This window comes from Sturnira hondurensis, unplaced genomic scaffold (assembly GCF_014824575.4).
Source record: "Sturnira hondurensis isolate 20B ecotype Veracruz unplaced genomic scaffold, ASM1482457v3 Scaffold0006849, whole genome shotgun sequence".
Classification (NCBI taxonomy): domain Eukaryota; kingdom Metazoa; phylum Chordata; class Mammalia; order Chiroptera; family Phyllostomidae; genus Sturnira; species Sturnira hondurensis.
In genome coordinates this window covers 3095478-3109795 of record NW_028079480.1, presented here as the reverse complement: position 1 = coordinate 3109795, position 14318 = coordinate 3095478, and the positions used below count along the sequence as shown (strand labels likewise).

The 14318-nt window shown below is 37.9% G+C and overlaps 1 protein-coding gene across 3 annotated transcripts in view; it reads left to right on the top strand.

Annotated features, from left to right (window-relative positions):
• The window catches only part of CC2D2B (coiled-coil and C2 domain containing 2B), a 98979-nt gene that overhangs the window by 57776 nt on the left and 26885 nt on the right, over positions 1-14318 (top strand). For 2 of the 3 annotated variants that reach the window (XM_037050858.1, XM_037050856.1), the window contains exon 1: positions 10279-10299. In XM_037050858.1, coding sequence (XP_036906753.1) covers positions 10279-10299 — 21 coding nt within the window. Of the gene's footprint in view, positions 1-948; positions 1120-2325; positions 2423-3329; positions 3440-10202; positions 10300-14318 lie in introns of those variants that run through there. The other variant, XM_037050855.1, reaches the window with a different exon arrangement.

Genomic DNA, 14318 nt, shown 5'->3' with positions numbered 1-14318 from the left:
GTGGGATCAGGGGAGAGAGATGGGAATGGCTGGGTTTGGGGGGGGGGNCAAAACAAACAAGCAAGCAAAATATAACCAGAAACATTGAAATTAAGAACAAACTGACAGAGTAACCAAAGGGGAGGTGGGAGAGGATAATTGAAGACAAGAAGAAAGGGTTTTCAGGAATAACTATAAAGGACACATGGACTAAACCAAGGAGGGGTGGGATCAGGGGAGAGAGATGGGAATGGCTGGGTTTGGGGGGAGTGGCGGGGGAAATGCAGACAACTGTACTTGAACAACAATGAAAAAAGAAAACCGGGAATCCTGAGCCCTGCAAGGGCACTGTGGTCCAGGGACAGCAGATGGGGGAGCCTTGGCTGGAGTAATTCAGTCTTCATAGTGTTCCATCTGTGGAACTTAGGGGTGGGAACAGGAGTAGGGATACTTCTGGGAAGCCACACTGGGGCCACTGGCAAGTTGGTGGTATTACCAATGTAAGGTTTTAATTGGTTTAGGCTGCTGAAATCTATTGTGTTTTATTTTCAGTCTTTGGGGAAAAATGGGTGTGACCGTAGAGCTAGAATTTATGTTACCAGGGTTGGCAGCATATGTAAATAGCTCCTATTTCAAATTCATGTAGAAAGGTTGAGTTTCTAATCATTTTTAAGATAATGAGTCTCAAAAAATGTGTTATTCTGAAGACTATCATGTTCAAATGAATTACCTTTCTGTCCCCTTGTCTCTTGTTGGCCCATGTCCACAAAGGGCATAGAGTGAGCATGGCATCTCCTCTGTGCTCCGAAAAGTGTTCCTTCCTGGGTTTGGAACAGCTGTCTCCCCTCCACAACAGAGAGAATATGGCTCAAAATAATGGCCTCATCTATAATAATTAATTCTTAAAATTGATATCTTTTAAAACTAAGTTATCTTGTATATATGTGACTCATCATGTTTACTCTTCAGTCAGTTGACGTATGTAGTTTGTAAGCTTGTTGAACGACGAAGAAAGTTAAAGCCTCAGAGGAAAGAAAGGAAAAAAGTGGCAGCACAGACTGTCTGTGATGGAGATATTAAGATTCTCGTCAGAATCCTGAGGGCTTATAATATTCCTTGTCGGAAAACAACAGTTAATAGGTAAGTTCAATATCCACCAATTTTTAGAGTTACCAAAGAGCTGTCTTAAGTGTAAATTTCCATGCTTTCCAACTTGCTTATTTTTGCACTTTATTAATGCTCCATACACAGAAGCTGAACCAGTCGAAATCTTCATTTGGATAGTCAAACTTACTGTCAAACTTGCCGTGTATTAAGAGTTTTCAGAAGTTTGAGATGCCCAAAGTAACTTGAACATGTATATTTCCGGATACTGTATCAAATCTCTGGTCCATATTAGGAAAACTTGTGGAGCCACTGTTGCCAAGGACATTATTCTCTGCCACGACCCCTCTCAGTGTTGGAACTACAACACTGCAGAGAGTAGATTCTGTTTTAAACTTGCCATTTAAGATGACTTCTGCAGAAATCAGGTCTTACCCATCTTTCTGCAAGCATTCAGGGGGTTTATTTGTGTTTCTTGTGCAGAGGATATGTGGGGCCAGAATGGGTATCATGGTTGAGATCACTCAAGGCACTTTAAGGCATTGTGAGTATTAAATACTCATGTATATTTAGTGTATCCTGAATATTGAGTGTCTCTGACCTATTTAGTATTATGTATGGTTCATAAATGGCTATTAGTGCCCAGGTGCCTCAGTAAAGTTGAGTATGTACCTCTCTATGTTTACAACCTACATGCTCTATTGTTTATCTGATATCTAACACACCCTGTGAATTCTGCATGTGAAAAACAGGTATTTTGCTTACTAACTACTAATCTGTAGTTAAAACCTTTTCAATGTTTTGCTTATGTTTATATCCAACCTTATTTATTTAACAGAATTTATATTCTCGAAACAAATGCACATTTCAAATGCTGCTTGTGAAATGACCTCATAAAATCACCACCGTTTTCTATAATCATCAATTTGTAAAAAAAAAACTTGTAAAATGAGGAGGATATCATCTCAAAGTATCATCTGCTGTAGTTTTCTCCTTTTGCCCAGGAGAACTTGATCGTAGACTGGACCCGATCCATATTCCAGCGGTCGGAGTCACCCTTGCAGAGCAGTGATTTTCGGATGTTTAGCTCTAACCACCTGCAATATAAAAATCCAAAGTGAACTCTGTAAAGTCCAGGGTAACTGGATTATATATATCCATTCCCAGAGGCAGCAATCTTCCACTCCAAACAAAACTAACAAACTAATTAAAGTGCCTCTCTCTCTATTGTTTTTCCTGAAGAGCCTTGGATGCACCTACTTATTTGACATCATCCGCATCTCGCCGGAGACATAAAGAAACAATCAAATCAGTAGCCTCAGATGAGATCTTAAATGAGGTAAGTATTTAGCACTTTTATAAAGTACAGTTTCAATCACGTTTGCCCTGAGTTGCAACTGGCTCCTAATTCGTCTCTCCCATCTCTAATCTGTTAGACTTCCAGTTTACTTTTTGTAACACAATGAAGGTGCTTTTTGTAGAACGTAACTGTAACCATTTCACTCCCTGCTCCCCTGTTCTCACGGTCTATGGAATGAGGTTCGAACTCCTTAGAATGCCCACAAAATTCTGTAATGATCTGGCCCTTACGAGCCAGTCAGCCGCATCATATCTCTTTCCACCCAACAGCAATATTACCTAGGCACATACTACTGCTTGTTCTAGAAAGCCTGTGCACATACCCTTGCCTTTGCCTGCAGTAGCCTCCACACAGCTCCATATTATCGGCTACGTTATCAGGTAACATTTGTAAACTCAAGCCGGGGCAGTGTTTTCTCTGTGACGCTCTTCTTGTGAGCCTCACCCCCAGAAAATACATTCCCTGTCCTGAATAACTGTTGTATCTGGAACAGGTTTCTATTTTATTTCTCACATTTCATTTACAATTTATTTGTAATTCATTTAAATTCAAATTCAATTCATTTGTAATTCAAATAAATTGTAATTTATTTGTAAGTTAATTCATCTGCAATTCAGTTACCTCTTTATTTTCCCCAAATAGACTATAAAATCCATAAAGGAAAGTTTCATTTATCTTTAGATCTTAGAAAAGTAATATCTTTAGATCTTGAATAGGACCAATAAATTGTTATTAAGTGAATGAGTGAATAATGGTTGTTTGAAAAGGTAGGAAAAGTAAGCCATCCAGTTGTCCACCAGTAACCAAGTAATTTCCTGGCCTTCTGTCTTTTGTCAACTCTGTAAAATATTACAGAAACCTAGTCAGTGTTCGCCATGTGTTTCAGGACACTGTCCACCCTTTTGTGGAAGTTTCCTTTCAGCGCACTGCATACCAGACCAGTACTGCAAGTGGATCTCATCCATGCTGGAACGAGGAGATTAAAGTGGATTTTATGTAAGTGGGAGTCCGTTTTCATCAGCTTCTTAAAAAAAACAAATAAAATTATTTGAGTCATTTATTTAAAATAATGGTAAGATAAGCTTTGCTTTTAAGCTTTTAAATTATGAGATATTTCTTACATAGATATTAATGTATATTAATGTATATACAAATATAAGTTATGAGGAAAATAATAAAGTGAATACCTGTATACCCAGCTTCCAGTTTAAAAAGTAGATAGTACCCATACCCTTGAAGGCTCCCCCGTGCCAATACCGAACAGAATCCCCTTTCTTTGCCCCCCACACATAACAACCATGAATTTGGGTTTACCACTGTCTCTCTTCCCTTATAATTTTAGATCACTTTATCCCTAACTATGTAGTATTTACTTATACATGTTTTTCAATTTTATATCAAGTGAATCACCTGCAATCTTGTTTCTTTACTCTTAACTGAGAGATTCATCCTTGTTTATACTCGTATTCCTTCTTCCCTCCCCTCCTCCCTCAATCGCTCCCTCCCCCCCTTCCTTCATTTTTACGTCTGTATAGTATTCTGCTGTATTTCAATGGCACAGTGTAGCCCTGGCTGGTGTGGCTCAGTAGACTGAGTGCTGCTCTGCGTACCGAGAGGTGACTGGTTTGATTTCCAGTCAGGGCACATGCCTGGGTTGTGGACCAGATCCCCAGTTGGGGGCATGTGAGAGGCACTCTATCAATGTTTCCTTCTTTTTCCCTCTCTTCCCCTCTCTCTAAAAATAAATAACATCTTAATATAAAAAGACATAATTTATACTTTCTCCTGTTGATGCACATTTGGCTTGTTTTAATGTTTTGCTACTGCAATAGTGTTGCTCTGAACATTCTCGTACTGTCATCTGGCACACACATGCAAGAGTTTCTTTATAAGTCAGTACCTCTTAAACCTTTCTGTGATTTAGAAGTCACCTGTGGTGGTTGTTCTCCTCCTCCCCCTCCCCCTCACTTCCCTTCTCCTGCTCCTCTCCCCACCCCCACCCCAGGTGGGGCTGCTTTGGCTCACTGGGAAGTTGGAGAAAAGGGGCCTTGGGGGCAGGTTCAGGGGGTTACCCAGGGATGAGCTGTCACTGTCCATTGTTCCCCTGGTTGCAAGCCTCCTGGGGACCCTTAGAATTTAGGAGATGCACATCTCTAGGGAAAAAAGGTGTGGGCATGCTCCTGGTAAGGAGAATGCCTATACAATTTCTTAAAACATTTCTGGGCCCACCTCCATAGTTTCAAATTCAGTAAGTCCAGGGTAGGACCTGATAATTCCATTTCTAACAAGTTCCCAGGTGTTATTGATACCACTAGTTAAGGGACATTTTGAAAACCTCTGCTGTAGGTCGTATGTTTAGGAGTGAAATTGCTAGGTAGTAGTTGAATTCAACTGCAACTTTACCAGATAATACCAAACTGTTTTCCTAAAGTGATTATCCTAATACATGCTCCCAACAGTAATGTATGAAAGCTCTTACTGTGCTACATCTTCAACAACATTTTGTACTTTTAAATTTATTTTTCTAAAAAAATTATTTTTCTAATGTGGTGGATCTACAATGATATTTTCATTGTGGTTTAACTTACATTCCCTGATTTCTGAGACTGAGTTCCTTTTTTTCCCATTAAAAAACAATAGCCTTTATTTTTTAGAGCAGTTTTAGGCTTTCCATAAAACTGAGTGGAAAGTACAGAGAGTTCTCACGTATCCTTTCCCCACAACACACGCACACAGCCTCCCTCAGCATCACTGTGGTGACTTGTTACAACTGATGGGCCAATATCGGCACGTCAGTATCAACCAAAGTCCACAATTTCCATTAGGGTTCACTCTTTGTGTTATGCATTCTATTGGTCTTCACAAACATATAATGACATGTGTCCACCACTATATCATACAGTACAATTTCACTGGCCTAAAAATGTCCTGTGCTTCATTTACTCATCCCTTTATCTTTCCCCTGGAATCTCTGGCAACCACTGATCTTTTTACTGCCTCTGTAGTTTTGCCTTTTCCAGCATAACATTGCATTAATTTGGTTCTCCTGCAAAACAGAACCAACAGGGTGTGCGTGTCCCTCTTTAACATGGATGAGGCTCCTCCAGTTAGCTGAAGGCTTAAGGGAAAGAAAGACTTACCTCCCTCTAGGAAGAGGGAAATCTGCCAGCACACTGCCTTCACACTCGAACTGTAACTCTTCTCTGGGCCTTTAGTCTACCGGCTCACCCTAAAGGTTTTCAACTTGCCTGTCCCACAACCATGTAAGCCAGAATTACTTAGGGTAATTTGCTGTACTCAGAATTTACTGACTTATTGTTCAGTGTGGGAAGAACATTTAACATGAAGGAGAATCTGCCCTCTTAATATATTTTAAGTGTATGATATATTATTGACAGTAGGTACGATATTGTACAGCAGACCTCTAGCGCGTACTCATCTTGCTTGCTTGAAACTTTAGGCCTCTTGATAAGTAACTTTCCATTCCCCACCCCATCCCACACTCAGCCACTCTTTGAGTCTATGATTTAATTATTTTAGATGCCTTGTATAAGTGACATCATGAAGTATTAGTCTTTCTGTGGCTGGTTCATTTCACTTAACATGAATGTCCTCAAGATTCATCAATGTCTCATACTGCAGAATTTCCTTCTTTTTTATGGTGAATTGTGTTCTGTTGTGTGTGTATTCCTCATTTTCCTTATCCATTCATCTGTCAACAGACATTAGGTTGTTCCTATCTCTTGGCTATTGTGAATAGTGCTACAGTGAACATAGGATTGCTAACATCTCTTTGAGATCCTGGTTCAATTCTTTTAGATACTCAGATGTGGGATTGCTGGATCATATGGTAGTTTTACTTTTAATTTCTTGAGAAACTTCCATATTGTTTCCATATCAGCTGTACTANATTAGTCTTTCTGTGGCTGGTTCATTTCACTTAGCATGAATGTCCTCAAGATTCATCAATGTCCCATACTGCAGAATTTCCTTCTTTTTTATGGTGAATTGTGTTCTGTTGTGTGTGTATTCCTCATTTTCCTTCTCCATTCATCTGTCAACAGACATTAGGTTGTTCCCCTCTGTTGGCTATTGTGAATAGTGCTACAGTGAACATAGGATTGCTAACATCTCTTTGAGATCCTGGTTCAATTCTTTTAGATACTCAGATGTGGGATTGCTGGATCATATGGTAGTTTTACTTTTAATTTCTTGAGAAACTTCCATATTGTTTCCTTATCAGCTGTACTATTTTGCATTTCCACCAAGAGTGTGCAAAGGTTTCAATTTTCCACATCTTTACCAACACTTATATTTTGGTTTTTGGATAATAGCCATCCTAACAGGTGTGATATGATATCTCATTGTAGTTTTTATTTTCATTTCCCTGATGATTAGTGAGCATTTTATTATTAGTTACCAATTATTGAGTGTTTTTTCCTATATCTGTTGTCTATTTGTATGTCTTCTCTAGAAAATAGCTGTTAACATTTTGGCACATTTTAAAATTAGATTATTTGCTTTTTTACTGTTGGGTTGTATGAGTTCCTTATATATTTTAGAAATTAACCCCTTACAAGACATATAGTTTACAAACATTTTTTCCATGCTATAGGTTGCCTTTTCATTCTGTTGATTGTTTTATTTTCTGTGCAGAAGATTTAAGGTTGCTTAACTTTTTTACTTTTGCTTTTGTTGCCCATGCTTTGGTGTTTGGTTGTGGCATGAGATCAGTGCCACAACCAATCTCATGAAGCTTTTCCATCCTGTTTTCTTCTAGGGTCCTTACAATGTTAGGTCTTACATTTTGAGTCTTTAATCCATTTTGAGTTGATTTTTGTCAATAGTGTGAGACAAGGATCCAGTTTGATTCTTTTGCATGTAGGTAGATTTACTGACACCATTTGTTGGAGAGGGTAGCTTTTCCACATTGCATATTTCTGGCAACCTTGTTAAAGATAAATTGACCTGATGTAGATGCAAGGATTTATTTCCGCGCTGTCTGTTCTATACCATTGGTCTTTATGTCTGGCTTGATGCCAGTACCATATTGTTTTGATTACTATAGCTTTGTAATATAGTTTAAAATCAGAAACTGATGTCTCCACCTTTGATCTTCTTTCTCAAGATTTATATTTGATGCTATGGCTATATAAATAGGTTTTGTTATTGGAACTAAAGTACACTGATAAAAACAAATTTGAGATACAGAGCTTAAATTTGTTCTCTAAACTTGATTAGCAATTTTCAGTTGTCATTCCTTATATATCTTTAGCTCTCACTGGGATGAAGGCTATATAAAGGACTATCAACTCTATCCATTATCAAAGTCCCCTCTCTTCTCCTGAAGCCCTTTCCTCCTTCTCCTCCAAATATTTTCTGTAGATCATGTGGTTCCTGACTATTTGCAGGGACCTAATGAAGGCATCACTCTGACTTTAACTCCTGAATTTCTCCCGGTTCTTTTGAATGCCAACCTAATGGTCTCCTGGAACTTGGGCTTCCAGTGCTGCTTTTTCCTCCAGCAACTGTGTTCTTGACCTTGGCTCTTTGCGGGTCCTGATTCTCAGAATGAAACAATCTGTCTATTCCTTTCAATTTCCAGCCACTCTCTTTCCTAGAAGATTATATAAATGAAGTCTTGCCTATAGGCTCTAACCAGAAAACTCTACAGTCATTCAGTCACTTTCCACACAAACTAACAGCTTTGAGGGCTCAGATGGAAGCTGTAGGAACACAGAGTCAGCAACCACCAGTACTTTCCCCAGGCCTGCCTTGCCAAAGAGCTTTGACAGAACCCCCTACCTATCCCACTGAAGGAAATTGTCTGTACTACTTGAAAATTCACATCCCAGCCACCACTCCTTAAAGTGAAAACCTGTGGCCCCTAACCAAGATTTGCAAGAAGAGAAGGATCCTGTTGGTGCCATTATTTCAGCCTGAGGGAAAAAATAGACTGGTATATCTTGAAATTTTACCGGCTTTTGACACTTCTGCTGTTAGCAGAAATCAAGTCTGTTCTTCCAGATTCAACAAGGCTCATGGTATTTTTAGAGCCTTTAGCCAGAGTTCTTAAGCAGATAGCCTTGTTATTTGTCTGCCTGTGTGGACCTTGTCCTTCTTGTTTTGCCTTGTTCTCTGATATCTGCTTACCTGACCGTTATTTTTACTCTTTGTATGTGAAGGGGAATATTGACTGAAAGGAAAATCAGTTATATTGTATAACATTAAGTTAAGTAATTAGTATATAAAAGTGTATGTGGTTAAAAAGTTTGCAAAGGTGTAAAATGTGGTTGTATGTGTGGAGATATTTGGTATTTTATTTTAGACATTAGAATTGGAAGAAGTATACTGTATTAAATTAATGAACTTAGGATAGCATATATTAGTCAGTAAGATAAATAAATTTATACGTGACCTAAAGAGAAAGAGGCTGTAGAGTATTTGCATTCTTGAAATAATGGCAGTGAAATAAGCCATAAGCACGCTCAGACTACAGCCAGGTGGATCCGAGGGTTCAGCTAATGCAACACCGTTCAGCCACCACTTTTCATGGCCTCAGATACAAGAGCTCTATTCCCTTCTCCACATGACATTTTAATGACTAAAAACCATGTTCAAATGGGGTAGAGAAAATAATAAATAAATAGTAAATATTAGCCTTGTGAGTGTTACCTTGGAAAAGAAATTGTGAAATTTGAGCAAAATTTGAGTAGAATGCAAAATGTAACATAATGTAGGACTTGAGTGATTTGAAGTATGTACTAAGTTGACATAGTCAAAAATGTCTTGGAGATGACAATTATCATCTCTCCTGCTGGCATAAGGTGGTAAGTTCACATGGCCTCCCTGTCCTGTCTTAGACACTGCAGCATGAAGGGGAACCCTTGAAGGAGCAGGGTAGGGAAGTCGGCTGATCACTTAGAAAAATAAGGAGTCTTCTACTTTCAAATTATTCTCTAAACTCAACATTTTCTCAGTTGTCACTTGTCTGCAGGCCTCAGAAAGTTGGACAAGCTATTGGAAATTCTTTGTAATAATAGCTGTTTTCTTAAGCAACAAGTTTCAACAAATAATGTCACTGGCAGATGGTATAGTGAAAAGAGCCTGGCCTTTACAGGCAGTCAAAATTGGGTTCAGATTAGGGCTGTCACTTGCTGGTGGCATTAGCTTGAGAAAGTTATTTAACTTCTCTGAGCTGTTAAGTTACACTGAGATTCGATACACGAGCTGGAGCTGAGCGTGAAAGCTCTCTGCTTATGATATACTATACTATTCATTCGGCTACCTTCAAAAATGTATCTAATCAAGTAAGCCATTAGCAGACAGCTTGCAAAATTGAATGAACTCCATTTTTCAGTTTCTGGTTGGAGAAAATAAATGTGGGGAAGAGAATAAGTTCTTAGCTGAGAGCAGAAGAGCAGCTTAACCATGTGTGTGTGAACTAGCATAAACTAGCAGAATTTAAGATAGTTGGAACATCTTAATGCACTGTACTCCAGATAATTTGTTTGCATTGGATGCCTATAGTAGAAAGTCTTTCTGTTTGGCACTTAAACATTTTGATTCTTCACACAAGTTATCTTAAGAGATAAATAAAGCACATACTGGCTTTAATAAAAGATAGCAGTTGTCTTCAAAGTACATAGTTTTTTTCTTAGCTTACACATTATAACAAAAAACACAGGCAATTTTAGTCTGTTATAAATAATGCTCTTATAAAATAAATTAAGCATTTAAATATGTTTCTTATTTACAGTTCACCAGGACATGATTATAGCTTCTCAAGTTTATCTAAAATAAGAGATAATATATATATCAACATTTTTGATGAAATGATTATTGAAAAACATGAGGTAAAGTAAAATAATTATAATGTTGAAATAATTCTAAGGTCAGCTTGAATGAAGTCTAGTAACATAGATGCAATATCTGTTTCTAACATTTTCTAAAAAGGATTTGGGGAAGCTTAAAATAAAACCGTACTTGTAACAAGTCAGTTCAAAAATAGCAGAGATCATAAACCATATATAGTAGGAAGAGGAAGAGGGGTAAATATACCAAGAATTTAGAGAATTAGTTTTCTGCCATTGAATATTACATTAAAATGTGAGCTTCTTGGTAGCCAAGAAAGAAAGATAAGCAAAAATGGATTATATATTTCTCATGGTCTGATCCAAGAAAATAGACTACCTCTACAGAAAAGACCAAGTGGTTCCTGAAAGGCAGTTTTATTCCATCAAACTTTTAAAATTCTTTACTGTCTTTCTTGTGCATAAATAAAAGTTCCCAACACAGTGCCTAGTACCATAGCAAGCTCTATAATAAATGTTAGTTTCCTTTCTACTGAAGTTGGCACTAAAAGTGTTTCCTTTTCTCTTGGGGCTCTGATTAAGCTTTAATATGAATGTCTAACAAATTCTATGGCAACACTGCTGAAGGTGCAATTAATTCTACATGGAGGGATTGGGGGTCAACCTCCGAGAAATTGAACTAGGCCCTGAAGTATGGTTCAGGGATGAGCCTTCTATCAGAACTACTAAGAAACACAAAGACAATGTTTTTCAGTCCAGGAGCTACAGACATAGTATTATGAACACATTTTCTATCAACTCTCAATAAAGTCTGAGGGTAAAATATTAAAGAGTAATTTGGTCATGGCTGTTCAAAAAGCTGAACTGAATATAGTTTTCTGATGATCTAAACTAACAAAAAGTAGAGCTTAGAAACCCCAAAAGAATGCTTTACAAACTTTTTCTTTCATAAATGAATTATCTCAATGATTGGTTTGACCAGACAAGAAAAAGCTAAAGGAGTTCATTATAAGTATTACAAGAAATGTTTAAAAAAACCCTTTTTGAAGACAAAGCAGGGAGGAGGGGAGGAGGAGGGAAAGAAGAAAGGAACAGAGTTCAGAGAGTAAAATGACAATGAATATGTACCTATCAATAATCTCTTTAAATGTAAGTGACTTAAATGTTCCAATCAAAATACATAGGGTAGCAGAATGGGTAAGAGAAAAAGACCCAGATACAGGCCATCTACAACAGACCCACATCAGAATAAAAGCTACACACAAACTAAAAGTAAAGGGATGGAAAAAGGTATTTTATACAAATGGAAATTTTTAAAAGCTGGGATAGTAATATTTATATAAGACAAGATGGACTTTAAGACAATGGCTATCATAAAGCACAAAGAAGTATACTATATAATGATAAAGGGAGCAATCCAATAAGAGGATATAACCCTCATAAACATTTCTGCACCCAACATAGGAGCATCTACATATATAAAGCCAATTTTGATGGACATAAAAAGAGAGGAAGACAACACCCATTGACATCAATGGATAGATCTTCCAGACAGAAAAATCAAGGAAACAGCGGCTTTAAATGACACACTAGAAGTGATGGACTTAATTGATATCTTCATAGCATTTTTCCATAAAGCAGCAGAATATACTTTCTTTTCTAGTGCACAAGGAACATTTTCTAGGATAGACAACATGTTAGGACACAAAATAAGTTTCAGTAAATTTAAGAAGATTGAAATCCTCTCAAGCATCTTTTCTGACCACAGTGGTATGAAACTAGAAATAAATCACACACACACACACACACACAAAACCCCTGTAAAACACACAAATACATGGAGGCTAAATAACATGTTACTAGACAATGAATGGGTTAACAACAAAATCAAGGAAGAAATCAAAAGATGCCTTGAAACAAATGAAAATGAGAACACAACAACCCAATATCTGTGGGACACAGTGAAAGCAGCCCTAAGAGGGAAATTCATAGCATTGTGGTCCTATCTCAAGAAACAAGAAAAATCTAAAATAAACAATCTAACTTTACAATTAAAAGAAACTAGAAGAAGAACAGCAAAGCCCAAAGTGAGTAGAAGAAAGGAAATCATAAAAATTAGAGCAGAAAATGAAATTTTGGGGCCTATAATTACCTTACAACCCAGTCTATGAGAGGCAGGCAAGAATATAAGCCAGGATTTTTCTTTTACTAAATAGTATGGCAACATTGTCACACCCAAGTCTGATACCTAAAGCATACGGATTTTATTCAATAACAACAGAAAGCCAACGCTCGAGAGAAAAGTGCTGATGTAAAGGAAAGTGGTTTATTCAGACACAAGCCATCTGGAAAATGGGGGACTCATGTCTCAAAGCCCGTCTCAACATCTCAGTACAGGCAGAGGTTTTTGTAAAGAGGGAAATAGGCAGCAGAATAAGGAGATCATGAGAGGGGGTTAGAAAGTTCCCTATGTGAAGGCAAGCACAGTCCATTCTAATAAGGCAGGTGATGGTATGTGTTGTCCTGGTTTAGTCATCCTGGCTTCATATCACCCTGGCTTTACACCTTCCTGGCTCCAATTATTTGTCTTCTGGTTTCTTGAAGCCATAGGGCAGACAACATTTGCCATTTTGTCTGTCAAAGTGGCAGGCCATAAAATCTCCAACACCAGTCCTGGCCGGGTGTCTCAGTTTGTCGGAGTGACATCCTGTACACCAAAAAGGTTGCAGGTTTGATTTCTGGTCAGGGCAGATACTTAGGTTGCATGTGTAAGAGGCAACTGATCATTGTTTCTCTTTCACATCGATGTTTCTCTTTCTCCACCCCCCAATCTATCTCTCTATCTACCTTTCTTTCTCTCTAAAATCAATGATAAAATATCCTCAGGTGAGGATTAAAAAAATCCCACACCACATTCATCTGAAGGGAATTCTCATAAAGGTGACTGATTTTGCCTTTCTCATCCACCTTATAGTATTTCAAGGCAGCCAGTTTAACCATCTTTCTCTTGTGATTATTCTTCTTGGGGAGTAGTGTAAGACTTCTTCCTTTTCTTAGCACCAAGATGAAGTGTCAACACAAGATGAAGAGTGGGCTTTTTGGTGAATGTTGTAGTCAGACAAAGTATGTCCATCTTCCAGTTTTCCAGTTGCTTGCCAGCAAAAAAATTTCTTTGATGATCAGGAGGAATCTCTTATCCTAGAGCTTGGCCTTTACATTTTATATTATTGGGTTGGCCAAAATGTCCATTTAGTTTTTCCATAAAATAAAGGACATATTTTTCATTTTCACCAATACCTTTATTGGTTTGGATGTTTTGAGTATGTTGGCTGTCTCTGGAGTGGTACAACATTGATTGTTCTCAATTAGTTTCCCAATTTGATTGCTATCAACTTCAACTGATCTGCCCAACCATGGAGCATCGTCCAGCAAGAGATCTCCAGCACAAAACTTTGCAAATGACTTTTGACATGTTCAATCAGTTATAGCGCCTTCTCCATACACTGTCCACAAATCTTTTTTTGCATTTCAGTTGTGTTTCTACCTTTCCTGAAATAAGAAAGCATAGTATACCAAAAATGTTGCTTTTATTCTTCCATCTGCAATATTAAAATGGTTACACAAAAATTCAAAAACTTGCTAAGGTTTTTATATGCACGCTGGTATGAAAGCTGCATATACCCAACACAATCTAACAAAGTTGTTTTGAATAAAGTTAAAGACAACTACGCACTACTAGAGCCATCTTATGGGAAAAAAACGCAAATTTTTTGGCCAACCCATTGTATCCAAGGGTCCAACCCTGAGAGCTATGGCCTCTGCGTAAGGCTGTTCAGGAGACTCTGCATCATGAGGGTAGTTCCAGCACAGATGGTGGGTGGGAAAGGAAGAGCACCATGCTGGCCAACAGGGCTTCCCAGCACCCCAGTTAGAGCCTTTTCCTACATTCTTTAGTGTGTTCTTTAGTAGATGTTTAAAGTTTGCTGCACTGAGTATATCTACTAGAGTAAATGTCTTACATTAAAAGTGTAAATAGTCATTCATATGTCATAAACTCCACA